Source organism: Zosterops lateralis, assembly GCF_965231275.1.
Source record: "Zosterops lateralis genome assembly, chromosome: 3".
NCBI classification, from domain to species: Eukaryota; Metazoa; Chordata; class Aves; order Passeriformes; family Zosteropidae; genus Zosterops; species Zosterops lateralis.
The window spans coordinates 114,545,789-114,564,488 of record NC_139764.1 but is presented as its reverse complement, the minus strand read 5'-3'; the positions used below and the strand labels follow the sequence as shown (position 1 = coordinate 114,564,488).

At 53.6% G+C, this 18,700-nt stretch overlaps 1 protein-coding gene across 6 annotated transcripts; it reads right to left on the bottom strand.

The window, feature by feature from the left end:
* Nucleotides 1-1,841: 1,841 nt before the first annotated feature.
* Nucleotides 1,842-18,579, bottom strand: HADHB (hydroxyacyl-CoA dehydrogenase trifunctional multienzyme complex subunit beta). Of its 6 annotated transcripts, XM_083857222.1 has the most exons (17): nt 18,466-18,552; nt 16,922-16,980; nt 16,718-16,792; nt 16,322-16,363; nt 15,420-15,516; nt 14,371-14,415; nt 13,382-13,481; nt 12,079-12,166; nt 9,570-9,757; nt 7,872-8,052; nt 6,489-6,610; nt 4,763-4,842; nt 4,636-4,683; nt 4,277-4,364; nt 4,121-4,195; nt 3,311-3,475; nt 1,842-2,402 (listed from the first exon to the last, which is right to left on the bottom strand). In XM_083857222.1, the coding sequence occupies exons 3-17, from the start codon at nt 16,782-16,784 to the stop codon at nt 2,367-2,369; spliced, it is 1,422 nt and encodes a 473-aa protein (XP_083713348.1). In that variant the 5' UTR covers nt 16,785-16,792; nt 16,922-16,980; nt 18,466-18,552; the 3' UTR covers nt 1,842-2,366. The 6 variants fall into 6 exon arrangements, with proteins under 6 accessions (XP_083713348.1, XP_083713344.1, XP_083713345.1 ...); XM_083857218.1 differs by having other exon boundaries at nt 16,718-16,980; nt 18,525-18,579; XM_083857219.1 differs by lacking the exon at nt 16,922-16,980 and having other exon boundaries at nt 18,466-18,569.
* Between the last annotated feature and the right edge of the window lie 121 nt (nt 18,580-18,700).

Sequence of the window (18,700 nt, the reverse complement as noted above, 5' to 3'; positions counted from 1 at the left end):
AAACCCCCCCCCCCACGGTCCCTCCTGGGGGGACAGTCGGGGGCTGTCGCGCTCCCCGATGCCACCCCCTCGTGCCCCCCCAGCACAGGGGGCTGCTCCCGGGGGTCGCGGCTCCACTGCCGGTCCCGCCGTGACACGCCGGTGACACCGGCCCCGGCTCGCCCGTGCCCTGAGCCCGCAGGGGACTCCGGCACCGCCCGGCCCCCCGTTCTCCGACCTCTGACCCGCTCTTTCCTATCCCCTTTCCTCTTACCTTTGACCCGCTCCTTCTTATCCTCCCCCTCCTACCTCTGACCCGCTCTTTCCTATCCCCTTTCCTCTTACCTTTGACCCCCTCCTTTTTATCCCCCTCTCCTCCTACCCCTGACCCCTCTTTCCTTTCCCCCTCCTCCTGCCTCGCTCCGTGTCCGTTCCCGGCCCCAGGAGGCGAAGGGAACCTTTGTCCCGGCCCCGGCTGCGCGGGCACAGCCCCGGGCGCGCCCCAAGAGCCGCCCCACAAATGGCCCTGCCGGGCACGAGGGACCCCCTGAGCACCCCGGGGATCCGAGGCCCGGGTTCGGGTTCGGGTTCGGGTGGGCTCCGTCCACACCGGGAGCTCTGCCGAGGCTCCCCCAGCCCACCCGGACCCCTGCCCACCCCGAGCCCCTTCCACGCCCCACGGGCACGGGACTCACCGGAGCGGCTTCAGCCAGGGCGGTGCCGGTGGCCGCGAGGGTCCCCCGGGGGGGCGGTGGGGACACGGGAGAGGCAGCGGCGGAGCCGGGGAGGGGCGGGATGAGCCTCCAGGATGAGTCACCCCCGACGGGCTCAGCCCTGCCCGGCCCAGCCCCGGCGCGCAGCTCCCCGGGCGCTGCTCTGCCCCCGCGGCCTGGAGGGGGATAAACCCCCCAAAAAACACCTGCCCGGGGCAGGGCTGGAGTGCCCATCCCGGGAGGGGTTTAACAGCCGCGGGGATGTGGAACTGGCGCACATGGATCACCGGCCCCACTGGGCTGGGGCTGGACTCGGTGACGATCCCAGTTTTCCACCCGGATTCTGTGATTCTAAACCAATCCCGGCCCGTGTCTGGCCCTGGCAGTTACCGTCCCCCCCGGAGCAGTGCTGTGGTGGATGATTTCCAGTGGAGAATAAACAGGACAGCCCAGGTGTTGCACCATCTCTTATCTCAGCCGAGCCCTGGCGGGGCCGGGCAGCAGCTGGTGGGGGCAGAAACTGCTCCTGTCATAAAAAGGACTCGAAAGTGTTTGGGAGGCGCTTTAGGAGAAACTCTGCTCCCTGCCAGGTAACAGCAGCCCCCTCAGCATCACAAAGCCATGAGCAAATGAAGAAAATGAGGATATGAAAAAAAAGAACAACTGTCTCATCATCCCCAACACGTGGGAGAAAGACAGCCCTGCACACTTGAAGTTTATCAACAACTCAGAGCCCCTGGCAGGGCCCGAAGGGGCTCCAGGAGAGTGGGGAGGGACTGGGGACAAGGGACAGAGGGACAGGACACAGGGAATGGCTCCCAGTGCCCCAGGGCAGGGCTGGATGGGATCCTGGACAGGAATTGTTCCCTGGCAGGGCGGGCAGGCCCTGGCACAGGGTGCCCAGAGCAGTCCCTGGATCCCTGGCAGTGCCCAAGGCCAGGCTGGACATTGGGGCCTGGAGCAGCCTGGGAGGTGTCCCTGTCCATGGCAGGGGTGGATTAGGTGACCTTTAAAAGCCTCTGCTCACTCACACCAGCTGTGATTCCACGATTTCAGAGAGCCAACACCTGGTGTCTGCTCACAGCCACCACCACAGCAACAGTCCCCAAAGCATTTCAGGTGAAGGGAGGGAAAGAAAACAGCCAGAACTGGGTTTTGTCCTGATTTATTGCAGTTCCATCAGCGACATTCATTCATCAGATGCAATCTGCTCATTCCAACAGCATTTGGACAGCATGGAGCAAACTGCCCCCTCAGAGCCCAGCTCAGCCCTGGGACTGAACCTGCTGCCCCAAAGAACTGCTCCTCCCACAGCATTATCTCCCCTCTCAGCCCACCCACCTCCACTGCTTCACATTCTCCTGATCTCCAAACACAATTCTCCACAGAGAGCTTTGGAATAAGTTTTGTTCCCCAGTGGGAGAAATCCTGAAGAGTTACCAGAGGGATCAGACAGTTACGAGGAGCCTGCAGAGACTCAGAGCCACATTAACTGCTCCTCTCCTGGAAGTGGAATAGAGCGTGCTCATTAGATAAAAATTACTGGCTGAGTAGATAAAAGGGATTGACAAAGGCCACAAATCCCCTCTCCAAGAAGGATTGGGTGTAGGATTTATTAGTGCATTGAAATGGCATCGCCAGGCACAGGACGGAGGGGCCACGCTCCCGGTGCTGTTACTGGGGGTAAAGCTCCACCAGCATCGCGTGTCCCTGCAACACAGACAGACAAAACATCACAGAAATGCCTCATTAACAGAGATGGGACTAATTAATACTGACACACACCCAGGCTCCCAGGCACAGCATCAAGAACATGAGCCACAGCAGCTGGACACGAACCCAGGGGTGCCCAGGTGGGCAAGAGCCCTCTGGCCCCTGGGCTGTGCCAGCTCTGGGGGGCAGCAGGGCCAGGGCAGTGTCCTTGTCCCCTGTGCTGGCACTGCTGGGGCACCTCCAGTGCTGGGGCAGCTCTGGGCCCCTCCTGACAGGAGAGACCTGCAGGGGCTGGAGCTTGTCCAGGGCAGGGAACGGAGCTGGGAAGGGAATGGAGCCCCAGGAGGGGCTGAGGGAGCTGGGGAAGGGAATGGAGCCCCAGGAGGGGCTGAGGGAGCTGGGGAAGGGTCTGGAGCCCCAGGAGGGGCTGAGGGAGCTGGGGAAGGGAATGGAGCCCCAGGAGGGGCTGAGGGAGCTGGGGAAGGGAATGGAGCCCCAGGAGAGGCTGAGGGAGCTGGGGAAGGGAATGGAGCCCCAGGAGGGGCTGAGGGAGCTGGGGAAGGGAATGGAGCCCCAGGAGGGGCTGAGGGAGCTGGGGAAGGGAATGGAGCCCCAGGAGGGGCTGAGGGAGCTGGAAAGGGGCTGAGCCTGGAGAAAAGGAGGCTCAGGGGGGATCCTGTGGCTCTGCACAAGTCCCTGCCAGGAGGGGACAGCCAGGGGGCCTCGGGCTCTGCTCCCAGGGAACAGGGACAGGGCTGAGTGGTGATGGGGGGCAGCCAGAGGGAGCTCTGAACATCCAGCACGCAGAGCTGGGGTAACCAGACAGGATTGCAGAGTCCCAGCAGGATCAGCCCTGCCATTCCTGCCCTCTCCCAAGGGCACAGGCTGCAGCACAGCACCATTACCTGCCCTCCTGCAGCACAGGCAGCGACCAGGCCGTACTGTCCCCCCTCCTTCTTCAGCCTGTGGGCAGCAGTGATGACCAGGCGGCAGCCGGTGGCCCCAAAGGGGTGTCCCAGGGACAGGGAGCCCCCCCAGTTGTTGAACTTGTCCAGGGGAGGGGCTCCAACCTGTGGGGACACAGAGGGACACGCTGAGGGACACATCCCATCATCACCTGGCTGGAAGGGGGTCATCCCACCTAATCCCAGCCCCAAGCCTACAGAGGTCCAGGATGGCACATCCAGGTGGCTGATGAGGGGATAAAACCACTCCAAAGGAGTTCCTGCTTCACCTGCAGCCCCTCAGGGAACCCCTGCACTGTTCTAAACACCCTCCTCTACAAGGATTGTGGCTCTGTATCTCCACCTCCTGCCGACCACGGGAATAGCATCCCAAAGAAATTTAATTTCCCAAAGAAGCCGCATAAATTGGGATTTGCTAACCCGAGCTCAAGGAGCATCACTGCTCCTCACAGGACACAGCCAGAGCCCAGCTGGGCAGCACCAGCAGCTGCCAGGAGAGAGGCCAGAAACCCCAAAGTTGAACTGAACTGGAGAGAAAAGTGGGTCCAGAGGTGGCCACAGAGCTGCTCCCAGGGCTGGAGCCCCTCTGCTCAGGAGCCAGGCTGGGAGAGCTGGGGGTCTCACCTGGAGAAGGCTCCAAGGAGAGCTCAAAGCCCCTTCCAGGGCCTAAAGGGACTCCAGAAGAGCTGCAGAGGGGACAAGGACCTGGAGGGGCAGGACAAGGAGGAAAACGTCCTGACTGTGCCTTACCTTTGACTTCCTGCCCATGTAGTTCTGTGCAAACCAGTCCGAATCCATGGCTTTCAGGTTAGCCAGGATCTGCCCCTGCAAGGGAGGAGAGGGTGACATTGGTGATAACCCAAAGCAGGTGGCTGCAGGGAGCCATCCCAGATTTCCAGCACTTACAGCAAAAGCCTCGTGGAACTCAAAGACATCGATGTCACTCAGGGAGAGCCCGGCCTTCTCCAGCACTTTGGGAGTGGCATAGGTGGGGCTGGAGGAGGGAAGACACACAAATCTTGCATCCGTGTTCCCTGTCAGCACCATCCCCCTTTTTCCAGAGTCACATCCTTCTCTCTGGGCTCACGGCCCAGCTCTGCCCATCCCCACAACTACTGCTGAGGTGCCCCAGCAATCCTGGGGTGTTCCTGCCACCTGGTGAAGGCCTGAAGAGATGCAGCATCTCCTGAAGCACTTGCCAAAAACACAGCCTGGCTGTTGTGGGAGTAGGGGCTGTGAGGGGAATGCTCTCCATCTCCACCTACCCCAGGAGCAGCTGGTCCTTGGGATCCTGGGACACGTAGACGAAATCCCTGTGCAGGAAAAGGGCTGTCAGTGCCAGGGAGATGAGCAGGAAGAGGGAGCAGAGGCCACTGGAGCAGCCTCTCCTACCTTAGATAGGCCTTTGGTTTGTATCCCATGGCCAGGGCCTTCTCCTCAGACATGATGAGCATTGCTGACGCTCCGTCGGTCTGCAACGGGCAGGGAGAAGGGTGAGGAGTGAAGAACTGCACACCCTGAGCCCCACAGCCCTCACCAAGAGGGGACCTGAACATCCCCAGAGCCTCCAGGACACCCCACCATGACAGGGGCCAGAAGACAAGGCTGCTGCATTGAGTGGATGGAGGGATGGATGATCACTAGTGATGCCAGCACACACACGGCTGAAGCATTTCCTCACAACCCACAATTCCCATAACCAGGCACAATTCCCCCTGCTTTCACCCAGGACAGAGGGGCCTAAAAGCCCTGCCAGGCCTGGGACAAGTTGGTTATGCCAAACACTCAGCTGTCCTCCCAGTTCCATCCCAAAAATGAGAATAATTCCAGGCTGACACAAGCCACAGGCTCACCACAAGACAAAAATGAGCATCGTGGGCTTGGCACATCAAACTATGGAATGGTTTGGTTTGGAAGGGACCTTAAATCACATCCAGTTCCACACCCTGCCATGGGCAGGGACACCTCCCATTACCCCAGGTTGTTCCAAGTGCTCAAAGTTTTTAGCTTTTAGGTATTCTTCATGTATTTGTAGTTCTGTGGACTGTTAAAAGCTTAGGTATAACTTCCAGTGCTTTTCCAGCTTTCCTTCCCACAGTGAACAAACTCTTATCCATGCATTCCTAAAATATTGTTTAGTCTTGCCTGTTACTTCTCCGAGGACTTTTAATTTTGGACCCCGTTACCACAGAGATGATAAAGGCAGGGTAGGAGATGGGGAGGAGCTGCCATGGGGCAGAACCCAGGGAGGAATTACTGGTTCTCTAATTGGACTAACTGCTCCTCTAATTGGACAATATTACCTGGATATTTTAATTGCCCAATCTTGTATTAAATGGCACAAATCTAATTCAGGATGTGGATTTGTACCATATTCTGTACCTGAAGGCTTTCAAGGAGAGGTTTGCTTTTATACTGTCATTCTAATGTTGTCTGGAAAAGTTTGTGTTCTATCTCCAGGCATCACAAACCCCAATCAACCTGGCCTTGGGCACCGCCAGGGATCCAGGGGCTGCTCTGGGCACCCTGTGCCAGGGCCTGCCCACCCTGCCAGGGAACAATCCCTGCCCAAAATCCCATCTAACTCTGCCCTCTGGCAGTGGAAGCCATTCCCTGTGTCCTGTCCCTCCAGAGCTGTGGCTGCCCCTGGATCCCTGACAGTGCCCAAGGCCAGGTTGGACAGGGCTTGGAGAAACTTAGGACAGTGGAAGGTGTCCCTGTCCATGACAGGGAGGTGGGACTGGATGAGATTTAAGGTCCCTTCCAACCCAAACCATTCCATGATTCTGTGAAATTCAGACTAAACCCACTGACTTCAGTTGTGCAACGTGACCAATCCCATCCTGGGACAGAATCCCTCCATGAGGGATTGACTCTTGTGAAGCAGCTACAGAGAAGCAAACAGGTCAGACATCCCAAAACTTCAGGGGCTTTGTGATGGACTTTAAAATGAAACAATCCAGTACCCAAATTCACCAGATTACAATGGAGTTCCAAGTTACACCTGGAAAATCCAGCAACAGTCCATTTCACAAAGCTCATTCCCAGGTGATGCCAGCTAAGAGAGGCAGAGGGTCAGCTGTCCCCTCTGGCTGACAGTGCTGGGAACAGGAATTACCAGGAAGGAGGAATTGGCTGCTGTGACTGTTCCATAGGGCTTGACAAAGGCTGGCTTCAGTTTCCCCATCTGCTCTATGGAGGACGGCCGGATCCCGTTATCTTTGGTGACTGTGTCTTTGCCTGGTGAAGGAAAAAAGTACACTTAAACTACAGAAAACCAGCAAAGCACAAGAATTTCATCATCAGGACTCCGGAGAGGAAAAAAAAAAATCAAAAGATTGTGGGGTTCAGGACAAGCATGAGGAGTGAAAAAAGGAAGATCTGTTGGTGGCATCAGGATACTTAACATGGTTAAAAATAGCACTTAAAAATTGAAGCTACCTCACTTTTCCTCAGAAGACAGCAAAAACAAAGTGCTGCCATCTGCTTACTGGAAGGAAAAATTGCCACATGGGAAACCCAGTTGAGAAAAGAATTTAAATTTAGGTTAAAAAGCCTAAATGCAGAGCTGATCTTAAATCAGTTTACATTTGCGTGCTGAGTTTGAGGAATAAAGAGCACTGGGAAAACCCAAATATATCCCTCTGCAACTATGCTAACTGCTAAGTAAGCCTGTTAAGAAAAAGTACCAACTGTATAAAAAAGAGCACATTGAACTGTGGGTCTACAAGGCAAATTTCTCCAGGATATCAGTTAGAGTTCCCAAAAGATCAGGTATTGCAGCAAGGAGTGTCCCCTGGCTCCTGGGGGGTGAGGGGGCATCTTAAAGGTCTCCCCAAACTGTTTCACCTCCCAGCAAGGAGTGTGAGGCCTGGTGAACTGGAACCTGCCACATTCCAGCTCTTCCCATCCAGCACCTGAGTTAGCAGAGTGGGATTTTGTTAGGCTTGTAAATGTTGTTGATATTCTGGGGTATAAAGGTGGTTTCTTTTGCCTGGTGGAACAGCAGGGCAATTCCACGTCCAACTGTCCTGATTTTCCTTCCTCTGTCACCTCATTAGCACAGATGTGGGGTTGGCAAGAAAAAAAATTTATATATGTGAAGGCATGACAGAAGGCAGGGTGATGAGATATTGGCAGATGAGATACTGGGAGGGAACTCTTAGTTGTGAGGGCGAGGAGGGGCTGGGATGGAGTTCCCAGAGAAGCTGAGGCTGCCCTTGAATCCCTGGAAGTGTCCAAGGCCAAGTTGGATGGAGCTTGGAACACCCTGGGACAGTGGAAGGTGTCAGGGCTGGAACTGGACCCTTTAATGTCCCTTCCCACCCAAACCACCCCACGGTTCTGTGTGGGATGTTCTGATTCAGAAATCCCCTTTACAAACACATCCCTGCGCCAGCAGCTTTCCAGGGACAAACGGATCCCTCTAAAACCCACCCAGACCCCCCAGAACTCCCTGGAGCAGCGAGCAGCGCTGGCTGGGGCACACGGGCACTGTCACCTGGCACTTTGAAGGGCACCACGTCCTGCAGCAGCCCCTCATCCTGGGCTTTCTTGGCCAGCGTGTGGGAGCGCAGGGCGTACTCGTCCTGCTCCAGGCGGGAGACACCGAAGGCGGCGGCCAGGCGGTCAGCAGAGTGTCCCATGGTCTCGCTGGTGGAGAACTCTGCCACAGCTGGCAGCTGCCAGCCAGGGGAGGGAAAGGCAGCACAGGTTAGAGAAAAAAAAAAAACAAACAAAACCTCCTGGGAGCACACAGAGGTGTGTGGTCAGAGGGAGGCGCTTCCCTTTGTTAATTCGGAGTTGCGCGATTAACACACGGCAACCGGACCACAACAGAGTCTGTCAAATGTGTCAGAGAAACATCTCACTTCAAAAATTTGGGAAAAAAACAAGGTCCAGGCTGCTGCTTGTTGGGGTGCAAATCTCTCTGGGCCCTCTTTACAAAGTACTCAGAAATATAAGGGCTGAATTAAAACCTTCAGAGAAACTAAAATACATAAATCAATGCAAACATGAAGTAGAAATGTAAATTTTCATTTTAAATAAGAATATTTTAAGTGCCTTAAGCAAATAAAGAGTCTGTATTAGTTAATTTAAAAAAGCTCTAAAGCTTAGTTTGAAGTTCAGTAGCAAAGTTAACTAAGCCCTAGACATAACAAAAACCATAAAGTAGCATTGCTACCACTCCTAGATAGAACAGCTAGAACTATTTATGTAGAATTTGTGTAAGAAATTACTCCAAGGGTTCCAGAACTGTGTTGAGAACAGCTGCCTGTGCATTTAACAGGGAATCCATGACAAAGGGTGACCAGGCCTTTCGGGTTCAGCTCAAACACCACATCCTGGGACCTCAAAACTCCTTGTCAGACACCTCCTCACCCAAAAGCAGAGCCCAGAGGTGATTTTGGCTTAGTTTTAGTTCTTCCAGCAGCATTCGGAAAATCCCTCCATGCATTCATTCAAGTCTGAAATTTTCACATCTTATGCTTATCTCAGCTCTGCCACACTTAAACCTGGGCCTTGCTGCACTCACACTAAAGGGAATGACACGGATGCAGTTTCCTTGTGAAGAGCTCAGGGTGGGAAGGAGGGAAGTGCTGCCCCTTTCCATCCTCACCACATTGCAACTCACCCCACAGTGACCCCAGAACAGAGCAGTGGCTCACTCTGCTCCTGACATGGCCTGGGGATGCTCTTCAGGGGAGCTGAACACATCCAGCCCCTGACAGGATTTGGCCAAGAACAGGAATCATAAGGCCTATTTAAGATGCATTAATCAAATTCATATACTGAGGATATTCCTGTCTAATACTAAGGGGGTTACTTCTGTTATCAACTAAAATTCCTCTGACCCTAGAATTCTTCTGACACTTCAGAATAACCTTTATATTTATGGGAAAAAAACCTTCTATTTCTGTCATCTGCAGCAGTTTGTCCAGGAGTTGCAGAAGGTGGTTTTGCACTAAGTTGGGTTTACTCAAGACGAACATGTGGGAAGAAAAAGCAGAGTCTCAAATGTTGTGAGATGCATTAAGCAATGTTTTAACCCAAAGCAGAGGACAGAGAGAAATCACAGTGAACCCCAGGAGCCACCTCACCCATCTTAAACCCCTTCCATCAAGGCCAAAAAAATTTTCCTGTTCACACCTTCTAAACCAGTTTACTGAATACCTAAATGCCTGAAAACCAAAAATACCTCAGGAGTAAAGTAGTCAGGGCGGATTTTGGAGATGAGGGAGAGCTTCTGGCCCAGGCTCTTGGCTCGGTTCAGGGTCAGCATGGTCTTCCTCATCTTCCTGCTGTGGCGGATGGGGACGTCGGACATGAGCTCCACGCCACCAGCCACCACCACGTCGCACTGCCCGGCCGCGATCAGCCCCACGCCTGCAACGACAGGAGGAGCAAAAAGATTTCTTACAGAAAAGGTAAAAAAAGTATTGGAATGGTCTACCTGGGGAGGTGGTGGGTTCACTATCCCTGGATGTGTTAAAGAAAAGACTGGATGTGGCACGCGGTGACGTGGTTTAGTTGAGGTTAAGGTTGGGTTGGACTCGATGATCTTGGAGGTCTTTTCCAACCTAATGATTCTCTGATTCTGTGTGAAGGAATGCACCCCACACCCCAGCAGGTGTTTCCATATAGGGAAAGGTTTAAGACTCACATCTTGCTGTTCTTTACAAGGTAATAGGAGCCAGAAACTTCTTTGCTCTCCTGTGTCTTGGGTTGCAATATGTAACTAAAAGTATGTATTCTATTTTCCATATCTGGAAACCAGTTGGGGAGGTGTTTCTTTTCTTTATCTCTTGTATAACCCATTCTTCATAACTCCAGGAGGATCTTCTGTTAACAGGCAGCTGTTAAACCAGCTGTGTTACTGTTCTTTATCCCTCCAGGCCCCATCCTCCCCCAGGGGATCTCTGCTGTCCATGGCCCATCCAGGCTCACTGCAGGGCTGAGACAATTCCATCATCCCACGGGGAGATGCCCCACCCAGGGGGAGGAGCCCAGCATTCCCACCTGGATCAAACCTGGCATTCAGAGCCCCAGCACAGCCTGTTTGGATTCCCAGAGGGAGACCAGACCCAGCTCAGCACCACTGGGCCCTTCTACAGGATCATCTCTGCTCCCACAGAACCACATCTGGCCCTGCAGGAGGATTGATCTGGGCTGACACCAACAGCCTGAGCAACAGGGGGTCGGTCAGGAGTGTTCTGACTCTGTCAGTGTTTCTAGGAATTTTTTTTCTTGTTTGCTTGGGTTTTCTTCTCTATTATTACATTTGTATTTTTAATTTTCCTAGTAAACACCTGTTATTCCTATTCCCATATCTTTGCCTGAAAACCACCTTAACTGTAAAATTATAATAATTTGGAGGGAGGGGGTTTACATTCTCCATTCCAAGGAAAGCACCAGCTTTCCTTGGCAGACACCTGTTTTTCCAAACCAGGACATCCTGGCAGTAATTAGCTCACACCAAGACAAAATACTGATGGTCTCTTTAGCTGTTCCTCAGAAATGGAGCTGTTCTCTGTTGGGCTGTTTGATGAAAAAAACCCACTCAAAACATTCAGTATTTCAGGAAGAGCACGAGGCTTCTCAGAGCATTTTCGGGGTGTTGCAGCAGCTGTGTGGGACCTGTCCCTACACTGTGAGCAGCTTTGTTCTTTTGTTTTGTATTATTTTCTTCTTTTATTAAAACCTTTTTGCTTTTTCAAGACACACTCCATCATGCCATCTCACTCATTATTTTAAGCCATTTTCTGTGAGGTGCTGGACACCCTCAGAGGTGTTGAACCCTCACAGAGCTGAACACATCTGGCTCTGTGAGAAATTCAATAGAGAGGCACTGCTAGGAATGCTGCCAGAGCAGGGACACTCAACCTTGACAGAGCCCTGGCTACTCCTGCATTCCTCCTCCAGCCCCTGGAAGAGGCTGGAAGCTCACACAGTGTCAGCTTCTGTCACTTGGCTCCCACTTGTCCTTGTCACACGGACAGGGAGGGAAGGACAGCCCCAGCAGTTTGAGCTGTGGCTCCATTTCTTAGCCCTGTTTAGGTTAAACCAAAGATAAAAGGAGCCTGAAAGGAGCAACTTTCTCACCATGGGTCTTTACCTCCCAAATAAACATGGACACTGGGCAGAGATGCTGCTGCAGGCCTACAGCAGACACTCGGTTCATGTTGTATTTTGTTGGGTAAAAAACTTCCACAGAATCACTGAGGCTGGGAAAGACCTCCCAGAGCATCAAATCCAACCTGTGACTGATCCCCACCTTGTCAACAGCCCAGAGCACTGAGTGTCATATCCAGGAATTCCTTGGACACTTTCAGGGATGGGGACTCCACCATTCCCTGGACAGTCCCTTCCAATCCCTGATCACCCTTTCCGGGGAGAAATTCCTGCTGATGTCCAGTCTGAACCTCCTCTGGCCCAGCCTGAGGCCATTTTCCCTTGTCCTGTCCCTGTTCCCTGGGAGCAGAGCCCAACAACCTCTGGCTGTCCCCTCCTGGCAGGGACTTGTGCAGAGCCACAAGGTCCCCCCTGAGCTTCCTTTTCCCCAGGCTAAATAACTCCATTTTTCCTCCCATTTCAGCATTTCTTCAGTTGGCTTTTTACATTCACAAGCAGTGCAAGTTGAATAAGGGCTGTAAAAGGATTCCCAAGCTCTCTTTCAACCCCACAGCTCGTCCTTCCAGCCCACATACCTGTGGTCATGGCCTGGTTTGAGGAAATGCAGGCCATGGTGACGGTGTGGGCCGGAGTTTTGTCAGAGAATCCTGCTCCCAAGGCAGCCTGCAACAACAAGAGTGGCTGTTAAACCTACAGCTGCTGCTCTCAGATCAGAGCTGCCCACCCAGCACACCTTGCCAGGTGGAGCCGAAGACAAAGACATGGAGTTTTCACCTAGTTAATTATGGCAGCAGCTCTTCCCCTCCCCAGACCCTGGAGGCAGGAGCTGAGGCTGCTGCTGAGGCTCTCGGCCACACTGAGAACAGTCACTGCCCCTCCACGCTTTTTTAATAAAGAGACAAACTAATCACACTCCTCACCCTCACATTTAAAAAAAAATCACATCAAAAGAACCTCCAACTACTCAGCATTATCTCTGCTCCATTTTATTGGCAAATAAGTGAAAAGGGTGATTGAGACCACTCAGCACAAGGCGCTGTGGCTTCACAGAGAGCAGCAAACTGCAGAGCAGTGACTCATCTGAGCAGCCCGGAGCAGCTCCCAGAGCCCTTCCCTACTTGGGACGTGGCCAACTGGTTGAAAGGTCAGCAGTTGTTCCCAAGTTAAAATAACCCTGCAGCCGCATTTGACTGGCAGGTGACCAAAGCCAGGCCTTGCCATTCACGAGGCTGAGGCTGCACAGGGAGCCCAGGTTACATCATGGATTTATCCAGGTGCAGAGCACAGCAGAGGCTCCAGGTTAGCAAAGATCAGGCTGCCTGTCCCATGACTCCAGAGGATCAGCTGCTCTGGGGACAGTACAGGAATTGTGTTTTCTGGCTGTTGGAACAAAGGGCAGCAAAGCTGCTCCACTTCAAATCCTGTGAACGCTGTGTCTGAACAGCCAACTTGAGGAAATAAATAAATACCACAACAAAGCAAAGCCTCAGAGCACCCTCTGCTCCTCCCCAGGACATTGGGCAAGGCAGCATTCAAGTGCAACTGGTATTTAGCAGTGAGGGATCAGCAATCCTCAGCACAACTCCCTTGCAGGGAAGAGTCAAGCAGAGTCTTCACAGCATTGAAATATGAAAATCTGATTAAAAATGTTGCTAAATGAAATCTGTGGGAGATTTCAACAGGAGGCAGAGAATCACAAAATCATTTTCCTTATAGTCCCAGGAACTAATTTAACAGACAACACTACACAACCACTTCATACTCTCAAATCATATATAAACAAACAGTAATACTGGGAATTAATTTTTAGCAAGGATTTGTCATCTCCAGAGCAGTTGCAGAGGTCAGACTCCCAGGGAAATGCTGCACAGAACTCACCTCTCTGGCAACATTACTCGTTTTCACCTCCTGGATAACCGTGCCATAAACAATGTAATCAACAACATCCCTTGGGACATTGGTCCGGGTCAGCAGGCCCCTAAGGAGAGGATCAAAACAAAGGGAATTTGCATCACATAAATAATAACCTCTCCAGCATCCTCTTCCTGCCAGCTTGGCTGGAGAACAAGGCAACAACAGAGCCACAGCTTCTGTCCTCCCCTCAGAAGAAATCTCATGTGCCTGTGGGAAGTGGAGCTGATTATGGGCTGCAAACAATCATGGTGATAATTTCACTATAAGTCATTAAAGAACTTAATTAAAGCAGCTACTTTATAGCTTCCTTCATCCCTCTTTCCACAAAATGGCTGGCAGAAACATCAAATGGTTCCCAGAATGGTTTGGGTGGGCAGGGACCCCAAAGCCTATCCAGTGTCACTCCAGGGACACCTTCCACTACCCCAGGGTGCTGCAAACCACATCCATCCTGGCCTTGGACACTGCCAGGGATGGGGCAGCCATCTCCAGGATTCTCTGAGCCTTCTCTCTTCTCCACAGCACTTTGCTCTGCCTCTCATCAAACAAACCCTTCTAATGACCCTCAGGACAGAAGGGACAGGAGGGTTACAGAATTAGCTCAATATCTTCATTGTCACTTCATTTCCTCTGTGTTGCCCAGGTTGTTTTCCCCACCAGATGTGAGCACACCTCAGCAGCAGCTCTGATCTGTGTCTGGGAAACCGCAGCTGGGCATCAAATTCATTAAAATTTGCCACCACCACCATCTCTTTGCATCAACACCAACCAATTGAAAACCCCAACAACAACACAAACCCCAATGTTTCAGCCACCCACCACTGTGGAGAGAGCCAGGAAAACTAAAAGTGCCTCAGCTGCTCAGAGCCAAGCCCAGAGCCTTGGCTCTGCAACCCTGAAACTTCAACAGTTAAACAGGAATTCTGAGCCCTTCCAGTGTTCCATTTACTTACTGCAGTGCTGCTCTGGCTAAGTCATGTGGCATCAGATCAGCATACCTGGAAGGTGAAGAGAGGGAGAAACTCAGAGGTGTGAGAAATCAGTGCAGAATTCTCAGTACAGAAATCAGGACAGAACTCTCCTGTGAGCACTGAGAAGCAACAAGAGCTGAGGATGGACCAGAAATGCTCCATTATGCTTCTGAATAAACATTTCAAGGAATCACAAATTGGTTTGGGTTGGAAGAGACACTAAATCTCATCCCATTCCACCCCTGCCATGGCAGGGACACCTCCCACTGTCCCAATGTCCAGCCTGGCCTTGGGCACTGCCAGGGATCCAGGGGCAGCCACAGCTGCTCTGAGAATTCCATTCCAGCCCCTTCCCACCATCCCAGGGAACAATTCCTGCCCAGGATCCCATCCAGCCCTGCCCTCTGGCACTGGGAAGCCATTCCCTGTGTCCTGTCCCTCTGTCCCTTGTCCCCAGTCCCTCCCCAGCTCTCCTGGAGCCCCTTCAGGCCCTGCCAGGGGCTGTGAGCTCTCCCTGGATCCTTCTCCTGTCCAGGGGAGCCCCCCCAGCTCTCCCAGCCTGGCTGCAGAGCAGAGGGGCTCCAATCACTGCACTAAACCCACAGAAAAGCAGCAGTGATCCCATAAAGAAATCCCTTTTCCAACCCAACAGTCAGGTGTGGCTCTAGTTCAGGTGTGGATTTGGTGGCACAACAATCCAGGAAGAGCCTACAGCAGATTCTTGGTCCCAGTCTTGCCAGTTTTGTGAAACTTGTTGTTTCATCTGCTACAGATTCTCCAACTGCTTTCTCTAGACACACTCCATAAGTCCTTACCCTTGCCAGGATTCACACAGCCAACCTTCTTCAAACCACTTTTTTGCACTAAATAAGGTGGAATAACTGCAGCAGCCCAACTCAGGGCACCTCCTGAGCCCTCAGGCCCAAGAATAACTACATTAAAATGAACAAGTGAGGTTTGTTCCCAGAAAGAGTGGAGTATTAACCAAGTCAGGGGGTGTTTTCTGTGTTTTACTCCTCTTTGATACTCACGAGGTGCCAGACTGCAGGAAGGGAATGCGGACACCCTCCACCACCACCACATTCTTCACCCCAGTTTTGCCCAAGGTCTTCTTAGTCTTGGGCTGGGCTGTGAAGAGAGAAGTGATGGTGACAAGAATCTCAGCAATTTTAATATAGATCCGGCAGAAACTTCCAGAAAACAAAGAAAATTGTCCTCTTTTGGTGCATAAGTGGAAAGTAGGGAAGGCAGGACACCTGAGTTGGAATGTTTGAATGGTTTGGGATAGGAAGGCCCCTTAAAGCTCATCCAGTGCCACCCCTGCCATGGGCAGGGACACCTTCCACTACCCCAGGGTGCTCCAAATTCCATCCAAGCAGGTCTGGAACACTTCCAGGGATGGGGCCTGTGCCTCATCACCCTCACAGCCAAGGACTTCTTCCTAATGGGAAGAAATTCTCCCCCCAGTGGGAGAGGTCCAAGACAAGGGATGTCATGATCCAGCATCATTCCACAGGCCAGCGCCAGGCTGAAACTCCAGCACTGCCTGGAGATTCCCTCAGGCTGTTCCCAAAGCCCAGAGGATGATGGGGAGCTGCTGTCCAGGCCTGTTCCCAAAATCCCAAAGCTTGAGCCACCTGAGCAACCCCCACAGTGAACCCAGAGCATGGATCACCCCAACCACTCACTGGGGACTATGACAACAAACTGGGAATGGCTGCTGGGAGCCAGAGGCCCTCAGAGGATGAGAGGATTCTGCTGCAAACACTGGTTTGCCTGAAGTTTTCCTTGCTTGCAGCTTTTCAGGAACACCTGAACCACTCTGCACCATTTCTAAGATTTAAGTGGGACAAAACTCTGGGAAAGGGAGGCAGCTTCCAAAAGAGCCTTGTCTAGCACAGACCCACTGAGATTCCTGGTGTTTTCCTCTTACCTGCAGTTTGGAACTGTGAGGAGCAGCTGAATGATCGAGCAACTGAAAAACAAGAAAGGGGAAAAAAATGCCCAAAAAAATGTCAGAAACAGTCTTGGTTTCTGCAAGAAGGGTTAAAAAATCAAATTATGTCACTGTAAGACACGTGACCACCTGAAGGGCGTTGGGCAGTTTACTCTGTCCAGAAACTTGACACACTTTCTGTCTGCTCAAGACTCCTCCCCATATGATGCCAGAAGGGACAACCAAGGCAACAATGTAATCAGGGATTAAAAATCAAACATCCTCAGCCTTTTAAAGGTGAGAACAGGGCAGACTGAAACCCCCGGGTCCCCTCCAAACCCAAGAGTTCAACCAGAAGTTTATGGCCCAGCAATGAAAGCTGAGGATACTCACGGGCCCCGGCAGCCCACGCTGAGGACACGGGGAGGTTCCGCAGGGCAGAGCTCAGCATGGAACTCATTCTGGAATCTGGGAAAGGCTGGGGTCAGTCCAAGCTGCTCTGTGCAGAACAATCCCAAAGGAAGAGACCTGCCTGCCTCAGACAGAGCCACAAAGGTGAGGGGCAGACACTCCAAGGGCAGCAGCACAGGGAGTCACCTCCCACCACGCTCCGTGAGCAGAGTCAGACCAAGAGGAGCCCGGGGCTGCAACTGTGCCTGGGAATAAATACTGCCCAGTGAGCTTCTCAATTCCCTCCCAGGGACTACTGCTCCACCACTTCCCACTGGAAAATTGTCCCAGTGCCCAGGCAGCCTTGCTGCCAGCAGCACCTCCTGACGCAGTGTCTGTCCTTGGCACCCCGGTGCCAGCCTGAGGAGCTCGTGCTGTGCATCCCCACAGCAAACAGCCCCAAAAACCCCTCTGCAGCTCTCCCAGAGCCCAGTCCAAAACTGGGTTTCCCTGTAAGCAAACCCTCATCTGCAGGTTTTATTGCCCAGGGCTCAGCATGGCCCTCACAGCTCCAGGTCTTTGGTTGATCCACGCCAACGTTCATCGCTCCCTGTCACACTTCAGGGGTTCAAATCCTGGCACTTTCTCTCCCAAGCACCAAGTTTTTCCACGGAGTGGCACAGGAACACCCACAGTCCCAAACCCAGCCCTCTGCAGCTCCCCAAAACTCAGCACAAGCTGCCAGTCACCCCCTGGGACACCTCCCAGCTGCAGCTCCACACCTGGAATGTGCCTCATTCCTCCCTTCCTAGCCCACAAACCAGGCTCCTCCTGCCAGCAAAGATCCCAAACCAGACCTTTCCAAGGCATCCTGCTCCTCCTCCACCTGTGCCGACCTCCCTCCCCACACCCGATTGAGCCTTTTCCCAGAATCTTCCCTGCCCAGCTGACAGAAGTTTCTCCCAGATGTAACCTCCCCAAGAGGAGGATTCCTGCCCCCCCAAGCGCCCCCAGCCCCCTCATTTTCGGCAGCCAGCCCCCCAAGAGCTCAGCCCTGCCCGCACAAACCACCAGGGCAAAGCTCCTTCCAGAGCCTGCAGGATTTGCCTGGATTACACAGCTGAGCTGGACTCCGTGATCCTCACGGATCCCTTCCAACTCGGGATAATCCACAACCCCATGAACAGCTCCTGCTCCCTTCCTTTCCCGTCTGTTCACACCCCTGACCGTCAGCACCATCACCCCCACCCGGCACTCCCAGCACCCACCTGCTGCACCCCAAACACACCCGGGCTTCTCTCGGCCGTCCACAAACCCCCTCGTCCATCCAGGACCGACTCCCGATTCCTTATCCATCTGGGACCGACCCCCCGGGCCCTCCTCACCCCTTCCCAGCGCCCCCCGTCCATCCAGAACGAACCCCTGAGTCCCCTCATTTCCCCTCATCCATCCAGAACGAACCCCCGACTCCCCTCACTTTTGCCCCCCCATCCAGAACAAGTCCCCTGACTCCCCTCACTCTCCCTCATCCATCCAGAACGAACCTCCGACTGCCCCCACTCTCCCCCGTCCCTCTGGAACGAGCCCCCCGAGTCCCCTCACATTTCCCCGCCCACTGAGGGCCGACCCCCGATCCTCTGCTCATCTCGGACCGAGCCGCCTACCCCTACCCCCCGCCTCTTTCCACGGGACTATCTCGGGACTCTTCTGACCCTTCCCGCCCCCCGGTCGGTGCAGGGCAGAGCCGTCACCTCGCAGATCTCGCTGTCCGCCCCGCCCCGTCCCGTCCCGTCCCGGAGCCGCCGCTCACCTCGGCCCTCGCCCCGCTCTGCCGCCTCCGCGCCGCCGCTCACCGAGGACCCCGCGGCCCCTCAGCCCTCCGGGCTGCCCTCCGTACGCCTGACCCACACCGCCCCCACCGCAGCCTCTCCGCAGCCCCTCCCCGGCCTCTCCCGCAATCCGCTCCCGCCCGGCTCGGATTGAAAA